This window comes from Engystomops pustulosus, chromosome 5 (genome assembly GCF_040894005.1).
Source record: "Engystomops pustulosus chromosome 5, aEngPut4.maternal, whole genome shotgun sequence".
Taxonomy (NCBI): Eukaryota; Metazoa; Chordata; class Amphibia; order Anura; family Leptodactylidae; genus Engystomops; species Engystomops pustulosus.
This window is the reverse complement of record NC_092415.1, coordinates 208,597,689-208,608,572: the sequence shown is the minus strand read 5'-3', so window position 1 is coordinate 208,608,572 and position 10,884 is coordinate 208,597,689. Positions and strand designations below refer to the sequence as shown.

The window sequence follows — 10,884 nt, the reverse complement described above, 5'->3', positions numbered from 1 at the left end:
ACAGTATGTAGTAATCTCCTGAGCTCCTCCTAGTGGTGGCTGTATATACAGTATGTAGTAATCTATCTGGTCTATAAATCTTTGACCTCTATGATTACATATTCTCAATTTTATTTGTGTCTGAAATGTTACTTTGTATTCCAATGCATGAATGCAGGTACATGATCATCTACCGGATGTCAGCACAGAGACTGGAACAACAAGGAGCAGCCTTGGAGACGACCACAGGGTATAGACAGACAGAAAGAAACATAGTAGAGTAACCACAGACATATTTCCAGTGAGGTTCGGGGCTTTATTCCGTTATACTCCTGTTGTCAGACCTTTTATGACCCCATACATGTGTCTAGAGCCCCTCATCGCTATCACTTTGTTCTATCTCGTGGTCAGAGGAGAAGATTAGGGGTGGGGGATTATAATTGGGAAAGTTTTCTAAATTAACTCTCAGGAATAAAATGTGCTCCATCCCGTCCATGATATCTGCCCGATGCGGTGTGTCCATAGATGCCTGAGGAGACGTGAAGACCATCTCAGCAAACCTACTCGAAGGAGGGCAGGTCAGGTACATTATGGCCAATTTAGATAGCGCCGGCCAAAGCCAAGCATGTTTTTGCCAGTAGATCAAAGGGTCGGCCTTTGCCCCTATAGTTTTGTTGTCTTGGAGGTATCTCTCCACCATGACGCACGCAGAATGGCTTTCAGTTGACAAGGAGGCCCCAGTGGACTCAGAGGCCATAAGACCAACACTCTCTAAGTGTTCAATCAAAGATTTCTCCTTGTGGATTAAAGGTGGAGGCGCCATGTTTTTCCTCCATGGTGGAGCCATCACACTGGTTTCATAGTCAAAATGTTTAGTGTTTAATACGTGGGACTGAGAAGGATCTGGAAACTGGGCGGAGGAGAGGCTCCCCTGGGAGGACAAATGAACGGAAGAAGATGCAGACATGACTTCTTTGACTTTCCTAACAAGAACTTGCTTCCAGTGGTCAACATCTGAGTCCGGAGGCAAAATCGCCTTGATTCTTCCTTTGAAGCGTGGATCCAGTAATGTGGCCAGAACAAACTCTTCCTTTTGGAACATCTCATTGATTCCATAGTCTGCCGAGAGTTTGAGAGCAAAACTATCAGCCAAGATGACCCCATTGGTATCTCCTTTGATTTCAAAACATTGTCTAATTTGTTTCAAGAATATATGGAGATACCGAAGTTCTGGCAAGACTTGACTAAGCGATGACTGCCTGGCATTGACCTCTCGTATGGCCATCTCGAAGGGTTGTAGAAGATCCACCAGTGACGCCATGAGCTTCCAGTGACTAGGGCTTAAATGAATGTCAACTGTTCTTAATTTGTGCATCCCTAAGTATTCCTGCACCGTCCTCTGCTGCTCCAGGAGCCTCTTTAACATATAGAAGGTAGAGGTCCAGTGAGGTAGAGTTTCCAGTTTCAGAAAATGTTTGGGTGTATTATTTTTGTGCTGAATCTCACTAAATATTATCCTCGCTCTAGAGGAGTGGACGAAGTGGTTGCATGTTTTTCTGGCCATGCTGAGCATTCCAGCAATGTAGCAATTATTCTGTAGGAAATCCATAACCAGAAGGTTCAGGGAGTGGGTAAAGCAAGGTATATGCATGTAATGTGCCCCTTTAATTGCATGGACAAGATTGAAATCTCCACTGGAGACCACGAAACCAGGACACAAAGCATTGGGCAGAAGCCATAGACTAACTTGTCGAACTAATTCCTGTTGGATATTGTCCTCTGTGTACTCTTTGGGCAAGCGCTTGATGCAGACGATGGCCGACTTCCTCTCGGTAGAACGGTCCGCCTCAGAGCTCAAAATTGCCCAGTGGGCGGTTAAAGCTAAATAATCCATGGTGCTGTCCCCAGACCACACATGGGCAGTGATGTGAACTTGAGGACATCCTGACATCTTTAAGTCATGAACTATACTTTCACACACTGCCTCATAAATTTGAGGAACTGCCTTCCCTGAGAAGAAAGATCTTGAGGGGACTGAGTAGTAGGGGTCGGCCTGAGCCATAAACTTCCTAAAAGCTTTGGAGGTAATAAACGAGTAAGGGAGAGTCTTTGCACACATCAGCTCAGTGATGCTCCTGTTCCAGGACTGGGCTTTGGGATGGTCTGAAGGATACTTCCCATTGGCTTTAAGAATGATACATTTTGGATCCAAAATATTTTCCTTAATAATGAAAGGATTACTACTCCTCCCTTCAGCGTCTTCATTGTCATAGTCTATAGATACAGCGTGCAGAGTTGGGTTACAGTCACCTGACATCTCAGGAGGATACATGACAAAATTTCGACCAAACTGGCCAAAACTTGGTTGGGTGTACATAAGTGCCTCATCGGCCTCTTCGTCCTCCTCTTCCTCTGCCTCAATGACACCGACATTCTTTGATTTATTCATTTTGTACCGACTCCACTCTAGAGGATGCTTCCCTTCAAGATGTCGCATGAGAGCTGAGGTTCCAAGATGACTCCCTAGTTTTCCACGACCAACACTTACTTGGCACAGATTGCATATGGCTCTACAAATGTTGGTGCGGTCAAGGAAGAAGAACTGCCATACGGGTGAAGAAGACTTCCTCCGACGGGCTCCCAGTGGGACTGGAGAATAATGAGTGGAGCCGAAGGTCTGTGAGACTATGGGTTGTGGGTTCTGCAGCCCAGATGAGTGGGGGGGAGAATTTCTGGTACCAATATGAAAATTGGGGTCCAAGTCAAAATGGTTAAGACTGGTAACCTGCTCAACCCGCCTTCTTTTGCCATTCATCTCTTCTCCATATCCCTCCATCGTGCCTCCTCTTTCTTTCTCCGCTTCATCATCACTAGAGTCAATTATCTCATATGTTGTTGGGGAACCTGGAGCCACAGGACATAGAAGGGAATTAGTTTCATGTGCCATCGGTTTTTGATAATCTAATTGAGTAACAGACACATTGAATGGATTTTGGTAAGACTCTTCCATTTCCTCTTCATCCACATAAGCCTCCTCCTCTTCCTCTTCCCCATCTGGCTTTTGGCATCTCATGGACTTCCGTTGAGCCCATTGTTGGGGGTGTTTACTCTCTAAGTGGCGTTTTAGAGCAGTGGTACCGAATCGGCTCCCTAGTTTGCCCCTGCTGACACTTGTCTGACATAGACAGCAAACGGCTCTGGAGATGATGGTGGGATCACGGCAGAAGAATTCCCAGACCTCCGAGGTGGACCGTCTGTGCCTGGTCGGGCGGACCACTGATGGAGCAGCACTGATCATACTTACACACCCGTCATCCTCAATGTGGCCTTTCTCTAGGCCACTCCGTAGATTTAGGGAAATTAAGTGGATTCCTTTTTTCTTTTTTTGACAAGACCATGAGGAGAGTTTCTCAGATTTCTCCTCGTCTTCATCGCTGGATTCTAGTTTGATTTCGATTTCTGGGATAATTTCTTTGTGTGATTTTGTGAATCCACTTTCTCCAGAACTTGGATCCATCTTACTCTGAAAGTCAACTTTGGGTTGATCTATTGATGGAGGGAGTAATTCCTGGACTGGGTCGCACCCTACAGGGAGTCTTTTAGTGTCTTCGGACATGTCCACTCGGATGTTGGATATTTTTGACACTTCGGTATGTTCTTAGCAATACATTCTCTGGTCACCATTATCTTTCCAAATTATTTCATTTGTAACAACAAACCTGTGAAGACAGAAAGGAGTCATGTATGATCAATAGCACGGCCAGCTATAAACGCTGTGTACATACATGACATTACATATCCTGTACTGATCCTGAGTTACATCCTGTATTATACCCCAGAGCTGCACTCACTATCCTGCTGCTGGTGCAGTCACTGTGTACATACATGACATTACTTATCCTGTACTGATCCTGAGTTACATCCTGTATTATACCCCAGAGCTGCACTCACTATCCTGCTGCTGGTGCAGTCACTGTGTACATACATGACATTACTTATCCTGTACTGATCCTGAGTTACATCCTGTATTATACCCCAGAGCTGCACTCACTATTCTGCTGCTGGTGCAGTCACTGTGTACATACATGACATTACTTATCCTGTACTGATCCTGAGTTACATCCTGTATTATACTCCAGAGCTGCACTCACTATTCTGCTGCTGGTGCAGTCACTGTGTACATACATAACATTACTTATCCTGTACTGATCCTGAGTTACATCCTGTATTATACTCCAGAGCTGCACTCACTATTCTGCTGCTGGTGCAGTCACTGTGTACATACATGACATTACTTATCCTGTACTGATCCTGAGTTGCATCCTGTATTATACCCTAGAGCTGCACTCACTATTCTGCTGCTGGTGCAGTCACTGTGTACATACATGACATTACTTATCCTGTACTGATCCTGAGTTACATCCTGTATTATACTCCAGAGCTGCACTCACTATTCTGCTGCTGGTGCAGTCACTGTGTACATACATGACATTACTTATCCTGTACTGATCCTGAGTTACATCCGGTATTGTACCCCAGAGCTGCACTCACTATTCTGCTGCTGGTGCAGTCACTGTGTACATACATGACATTACTTATCCTGTACTGATCCTCAGTTACATCCTGTATTATACCCCAGAGCTGCACTCACTATTCTGCTGCTGGTGCAGTCACTATGTACATACATGACATTACTTATCCTGTACTGATCCTGAGTTACATCCTGTATTATACTCCAGAGCTGCACTCACTATTCTGCTGCTGGTGCAGTCACTGTGTACATACATGACATTACTTATCCTGTACTGATCCTGAGTTACATCCTGTATTATACCCTAGAGCTGCACTCACTATTCTGCTGCTGGTGCAGTCACTGTGTACATACATGACATTACTTATCCTGTACTGATCCTGAGTTACATCCTGTATTATACCCCAGAGCTGCACTCACTATCCTGCTGCTGGTGCAGTCACTGTGTACATACATGACATTACTTATCCTGTACTGATCCTGAGTTACATTGTGTATTATACCCCAGAGCTGCACTCACTATTCTGCTGCTGGGGCAGTCACTGTGTACATACATGACATTACTTATCCTGTACTGATCCTGAGTTACATCCTGCATTATACTCCAGAGCTGCACTCACTATTCTGCTGCTGGTGCAGTCACTGTGTACATACATGACATTACTTATCCTGTACTGGTCCTGAGTTACATCCTGTATTATACCCCAGAGCTGCACTCACTATTCTGCTGCTGGTGCAGTCACTGTGTACATACATGACATTACTTATCCTGTACTGATCCTGAGTTACATCCTGTATTATACCCCAGAGCTGCACTCACTATTCTGCTGCTGGTGTAGTCACTGTGTACATACATGACATTACTTATCCTGTACTGATCCTGAGTTACATCCTGTATTATACTCCAGAGCTGCACTCACTATTCTGCTGCTGGTGCAGTCACTGTGTACATACATGACATTACTTATCCTGTACTGATCCTGAGTTACATCCTGTATTATACTCTAGAGCTGCATGCACTATTCTGCTGCTGGTGCAGTCACTTTGTACATACATGACATTACTTATCCTGTACTGATCCTGAGTTACATCCTGTATTATACCCGAGAGCTGCACTCACTATTCTGCTGCTGGTGCAGTCACTGTGTACATACATGACATTACTTATCCTGTACTGATCCTGAGTTACATCCTGTATTATACTCCAGAGCTGCGCTCACTATTCTGCTGCTGGTGCAGTCACTGGGTACATACATGACATTACTTATCCTGTACTGATCCTGAGTTACATCCTGTATTATACTACAGAGCTGCACTCACTATTCTGCTGCTGGTGCAGTCACTGTACATACATGACATTACTTATCCTGTACTGATCCTGAGTTACATCCTGTATTATACCCCAGAGCTGCACTCACTATTCTGCTGCTGGTGCAGTCACTGTGTACATACATGACATTACTTATCCTGTACTGATCCTGAGTTACATCCTGTATTATACTCCAGAGCTGCACTCACTATTCTGCTACTGGTGCAGTCACTGTGTACATACATGACATTACTTATCCTGTACTGATCCTGAGTTACATCCTGTATTATACCCCAGAGCTGCACTCACTATTCTGCTGCTGGTGCAGTCACTGTGTACATACATGACATTACTTATCCTGTACTGATCCTGAGTTATTTTATTATTACAGATATATTGTATCATGTATTGATACTGACAGTATATTACAATGTGATGTTGGTTATTATATTACACTTCCTGTCACATTCTGTTACTTTTGGTTATTCCTTAGTCTTTAGTCTCCCTATAAATTAGTGTCGGGTGAGTTACCTGGGGGTCTCTGTGAGTAGCCATTATCCTCGGGGGCTTCTTAGTAAGTTCCTCGTAAAGACGGAGGTTTTCCTGTAGCTTTTTCTACATCCAGAGACGATTCGGCTGCGTTTCCTGTCCCCCTCCTTCTGGATGTAATGGTATGTTCCTTTAGCTGGGACATAACCCCTTCCTCTCCACACTGGAGGCTGTAATTGTACCGTCCTCCAGCCTCTCTGTAGTTCTCCCCTCTGTGCTGGCTGCAATGGTACAGTCCCCTTCAGTTTGCCAACAGATCTGCCCCCCCTGCAGCTAGGAATAATGGTGTAGTCCTCTACTTTCACATTAACCCCTTTCTCCCAAGGAAATTGTTGGGGAGCAAATATTGCTGAGAAAATCAAGGAGCCTTCTATAAATGAAATAATCAGTCTATGGGGGATATTTATCATACGCTGGCGCTCGTGCGTATCGGGCTGCCGATACCACTGCTGCAGATAATACCGACATACTACATAACTAATAAAGAGTATGGATCATTTATTAAGATACTTGGTGTATTATACGCTGGTACTAGTGATTATACAGAGCCCTGTGCTGGTGCTAGTGATTATACAGAGCCATGTGCTGGTGCTAGTGATTATACAGAGCCCTGTGCTGGTGCTAGTGATTATACAGAGCCATGTGCTGGTGCTAGTGATTATACAGAGCCCTGTGCTGGTGCTAGTGATTATACAGAGCCCTATGCTGGTGCTAGTGATTATACAGAGCCCTGTGCTGGTGCTAGTGATTATACAGAGCCTTGTGCTGGTGCTAGTGATTATACAGAGCTCTGTGCTGGTGCTAGTGATTATACAGAGCCCTGTGCTTGTGCTAGTGATTATACAGAGCCCTGTGCTGGTGCTAGTGTTTATACAGAGCCCTGTGCTGGTGCTAGTGATTATACAGAGCCTTGTGCTGGTGCTAGTGATTATACAGAGCTCTGTGCTGGTGCTAGTGATTATACAGGGCCCTGTGCTGGTGCTAGTGATTATACAGAGCCATGTGCTGGTGCTAGTGATTATACAGAGGTCTGTGCTGGTGCTAGTGATTATACAGAGGGCTGTGCTGGTGCTAGTGATTATACAGAGCCTTGTGCTGGTGCTAGTGATTATACAGAGCCCTGTGCTGGTGCTAGTGATTATATAGAGCCCTATGCTGGTGCTAGTGATTATACAGAACCCTGTGCTGGTGCTAGTGATTATACAGAGCCTTGTGCTGGTGCTAGTGATTATACAGAGCTCTGTGCTGGTGCTAGTGATTATACAGGGCCCTGTGCTGGTGCTAGTGATTATACAGAGGTCTGTGCTGGTGCTAGTGATTATACAGAGCCCTGTGTTGGTGATTATACAGAGCCTTGTGCTGGTGCTAGTGATTATACAGAGCCATGTGCTGGTGATTATACAGAGCTCTGTGCTGGTGCTAGTGATTATACAGAGCCCTGTGCTGGTGCTAGTGATTATATAGAGCCCTATGCTGGTGCTAGTAATTATACAGAGCCCTGTGCTGGTGCTAGTGATTATACAGAGGTCTGTGCTGGTGATAGTGATTATACAGAGCTCTGTGCTGGTGCTAGTGATTATACAGAGCTCTGTGCTGGTGCTAGTGATTATACAGAGCTCTGTGCTGGTGCTAGTAATTATACAGAGCTCTGTGCTGGTGCTAGTGATTATACAGAGCCCTGTGCTGGTGCTAGTGATTATACAGAGCCCTTTGCTGGTGCTACTGATTATACAGAGCCCTGTGCTGGTGCTACTGATTATACAGAGCCCTGTGCTGGTGCTAGTGATTATACAGAGCCCTGTGCTGGTGCTAGTGATTATACAGAGCCCTCTGCTGGTGGTAGTGATTATACAGAGCCCTGTGCTGGTGGTAGTGATTATACAGAGCTCTGTGCTGGTGCTAGTGATTATAAAGAGCCCTGTGCTGGTGCTAGTGGTTATACAGTGCCCTGTGCTGGTGCTAGTGATTATACAGAGCCCTGTGCTTGTGCTAGTGATTATACAGAGCCCTGTGCTGGTGCTAGTGTTTATACAGAGCCCTGTGCTTGTGCTAGTGATTATACAGAGCCCTGTGCTGGTGCTAGTGTTTATACAGAGCCCTGTGCTGGTGCTAGTGATTATACAGAGCTCTGTGCTGGTGCTAGTGTTTATACAGATCCCTGTGCTGGTGCTAGTGATTATACAGAGCTCTGTGCTGGTGCTAGTGATTATACAGAGGTCTGTGCTGGTGCTAGTGATTATACAGAGCCCTGTGCTGGTGCTAGTGATTATAAAGAGCCCTGTGCTGGTGCTAGTGATTATAAAGAGCCCTGTGCTGGTGCTAGTGATTATACAGAGCCCTGTGCTGGTGCTACTGATTATACAGAGCTCTGTGCTGGTGCTAGTGATTATACAGAGCCCTTTGCTGGTGCTACTGATTATACAGAGCCCTGTTCTGGTGCTAGTGATTATACAGAGCCCTGTGCTGGTGCTAGTGATTATACAGAGCCCTGTGCTGGTGCTAGTGATTATACAGAGCTCTGTGCTGGTGCTAGTGATTATACAGAGGTCTGTGCTGGTGCTAGTGATTATACAGAGCCCTGTGCTGATGCTAGTGTTTATACAGATCCCTGTGCTGGTGCTAGTGATTATACAGAGCTCTGTGCTGGTGCTAGTGATTATACAGAGGTCTGTGCTGGTGCTAGTGATTATACAGAGCCCTGTGCTGGTGCTAGTGATTATAAAGAGCCCTGTGCTGGTGCTAGTGATTATAAAGAGCCCTGTGCTGGTGCTAGTGATTATACAGAGCCCTGTGCTGGTGCTACTGATTATACAGAGCTCTGTGCTGGTGCTAGTGATTATACAGAGCCCTTTGCTGGTGCTACTGATTATACAGAGCCCTGTGCTGGTGCTAGTGATTATACAGAGCCCTGTGCTGGTGCTAGTGATTATACAGAGCCCTGTGCTGGTGCTAGTGATTATACAGAGCCCTGTGCTGGTGCTAGTGATTATACAGAGCTCTGTGCTGGTGCTAGTGATTATACAGAGGTCTGTGCTGGTGCTAGTGATTATACAGAGCCCTGTGCTGGTGCTAGTGATTATAAAGAGCCCTGTGCTGGTGCTAGTGATTATAAAGAGCCCTGTGCTGGTGCTAGTGATAATACAGAGCCCTGTGCTGGTGGTAGTGATTATACAGAGCCCTTTGCTGGTGCTACTGATTATACAGAGCCCTGTGCTGGTGCTAGTGATTATACAGAGCCCTGTGCTGGTGCTACTGATTATACAGACCCCTGTGCTGGTGCTAGTGATTATACAGAGCCCTGTGCTGGTGCTTGTGATTATACAGAGGTCTGTGCTGGTGCTACTGATTATAAAGAGCCCTGTGCTGGTGCTAGTGATTATAAAGAGCCCTGTGCTGGTGCTAGTGATAATACAGAGCCCTGTGCTGGTGCTAGTGATTATACAGAGCTCTGTGCTGGTGCTACTGATTATACAGAGCCCTGTGCTGGTGGTAGTGATTATACAGAGCCCTGTGCTGGTGCTAGTGATTATACAGAGCCCTGTGCTGGTGATAGTGATTATACAGAGCTCTGTGCTGGTGCTAGTGATTATACAGGGCCCTGTGCTGGTGCTAGTGATTATACAGATCCCTGTGCTGGTGCTAGTGATTATACAGAGCCCTGTGCTGGTGCTAGTGATTATACAGAGGTCTGTGCTGGTGCTACTGATTATACAGAGCCCTTTGCTGGTGCTACTGATTATACAGAGCCCTGTGCTGGTGCTACTGATTATACAGAGGTCTGTGCTGGTGCTAGTGATTATACAGAGCCCTGTGCTGGTGCTTGTGATTATACAGAGGTCTGTGCTGGTACTAGGGATTATACAGAGGTCTGTGCTGGTACTAGGGATTATACAGAGCCTTGTGCTGGTACTAGGGATTATACAGAGCCCTGTGCTGGTGCTAGTGATTATACAGAGCCCTGTGCTGGTGCTAGTGATTATACAGAGCCATGTGCTGGTGCTAGGGATTATACAGAGCCCTTTGCTGGTGCTACTGATTATACAGAGCCCTGTGCTGGTGCTACTGATTATACAGAGGTCTGTGCTGGTGCTAGTGATTATACAGAGCCCTGTGCTGGTACTAGGGATTATACAGAGGTCTGTGCTGGTACTAGGGATTATACAGAGCCTTGTGCTGGTACTAGGGATTATACAGAGCCCTGTGCTGGTGCTAGTGATTATACAGAGCCCTGTGCTGGTGCTAGTGATTATACAGAGCCATGTGCTGGTGCTAGTGATTATACAGAGCCCTGTGCTGGTGCTAGTGATTATACAGAGCCCTGTGCTGGTGCTAGTGATTATACAGAGCCCTGTGCTGGTGCTAGTGATTATACAGAGCCCTGTGCTGATGCTAGGGATTATACAGAGCCCTGTGCTGGTGCTAGGGATTATACAGAGCCTTGTGCTGGTGCTAGGGATTATACAGAGGTCTGTGCTGGTGCTAGGGATTATACAGAGCCTTGTGCTGGTGCTAGGGA

The 10,884-nt window shown here is 45.8% G+C and overlaps 1 protein-coding gene across 1 annotated transcript; it reads right to left on the bottom strand.

The window, feature by feature from the left end:
- Positions 1 to 227: 227 nt before the first annotated feature.
- On the bottom strand, positions 228 to 6,575 carry LOC140133853 (zinc finger BED domain-containing protein 6-like). Its single transcript, XM_072154496.1, has 2 exons — positions 6,351 to 6,575; positions 228 to 3,698 (listed from the first exon to the last, which is right to left on the bottom strand). The coding sequence occupies exon 2, from the start codon at positions 3,593 to 3,595 to the stop codon at positions 347 to 349; it is 3,249 nt and encodes a 1,082-aa protein (XP_072010597.1). The 5' UTR covers positions 3,596 to 3,698; positions 6,351 to 6,575; the 3' UTR covers positions 228 to 346.
- Between the last annotated feature and the right edge of the window lie 4,309 nt (positions 6,576 to 10,884).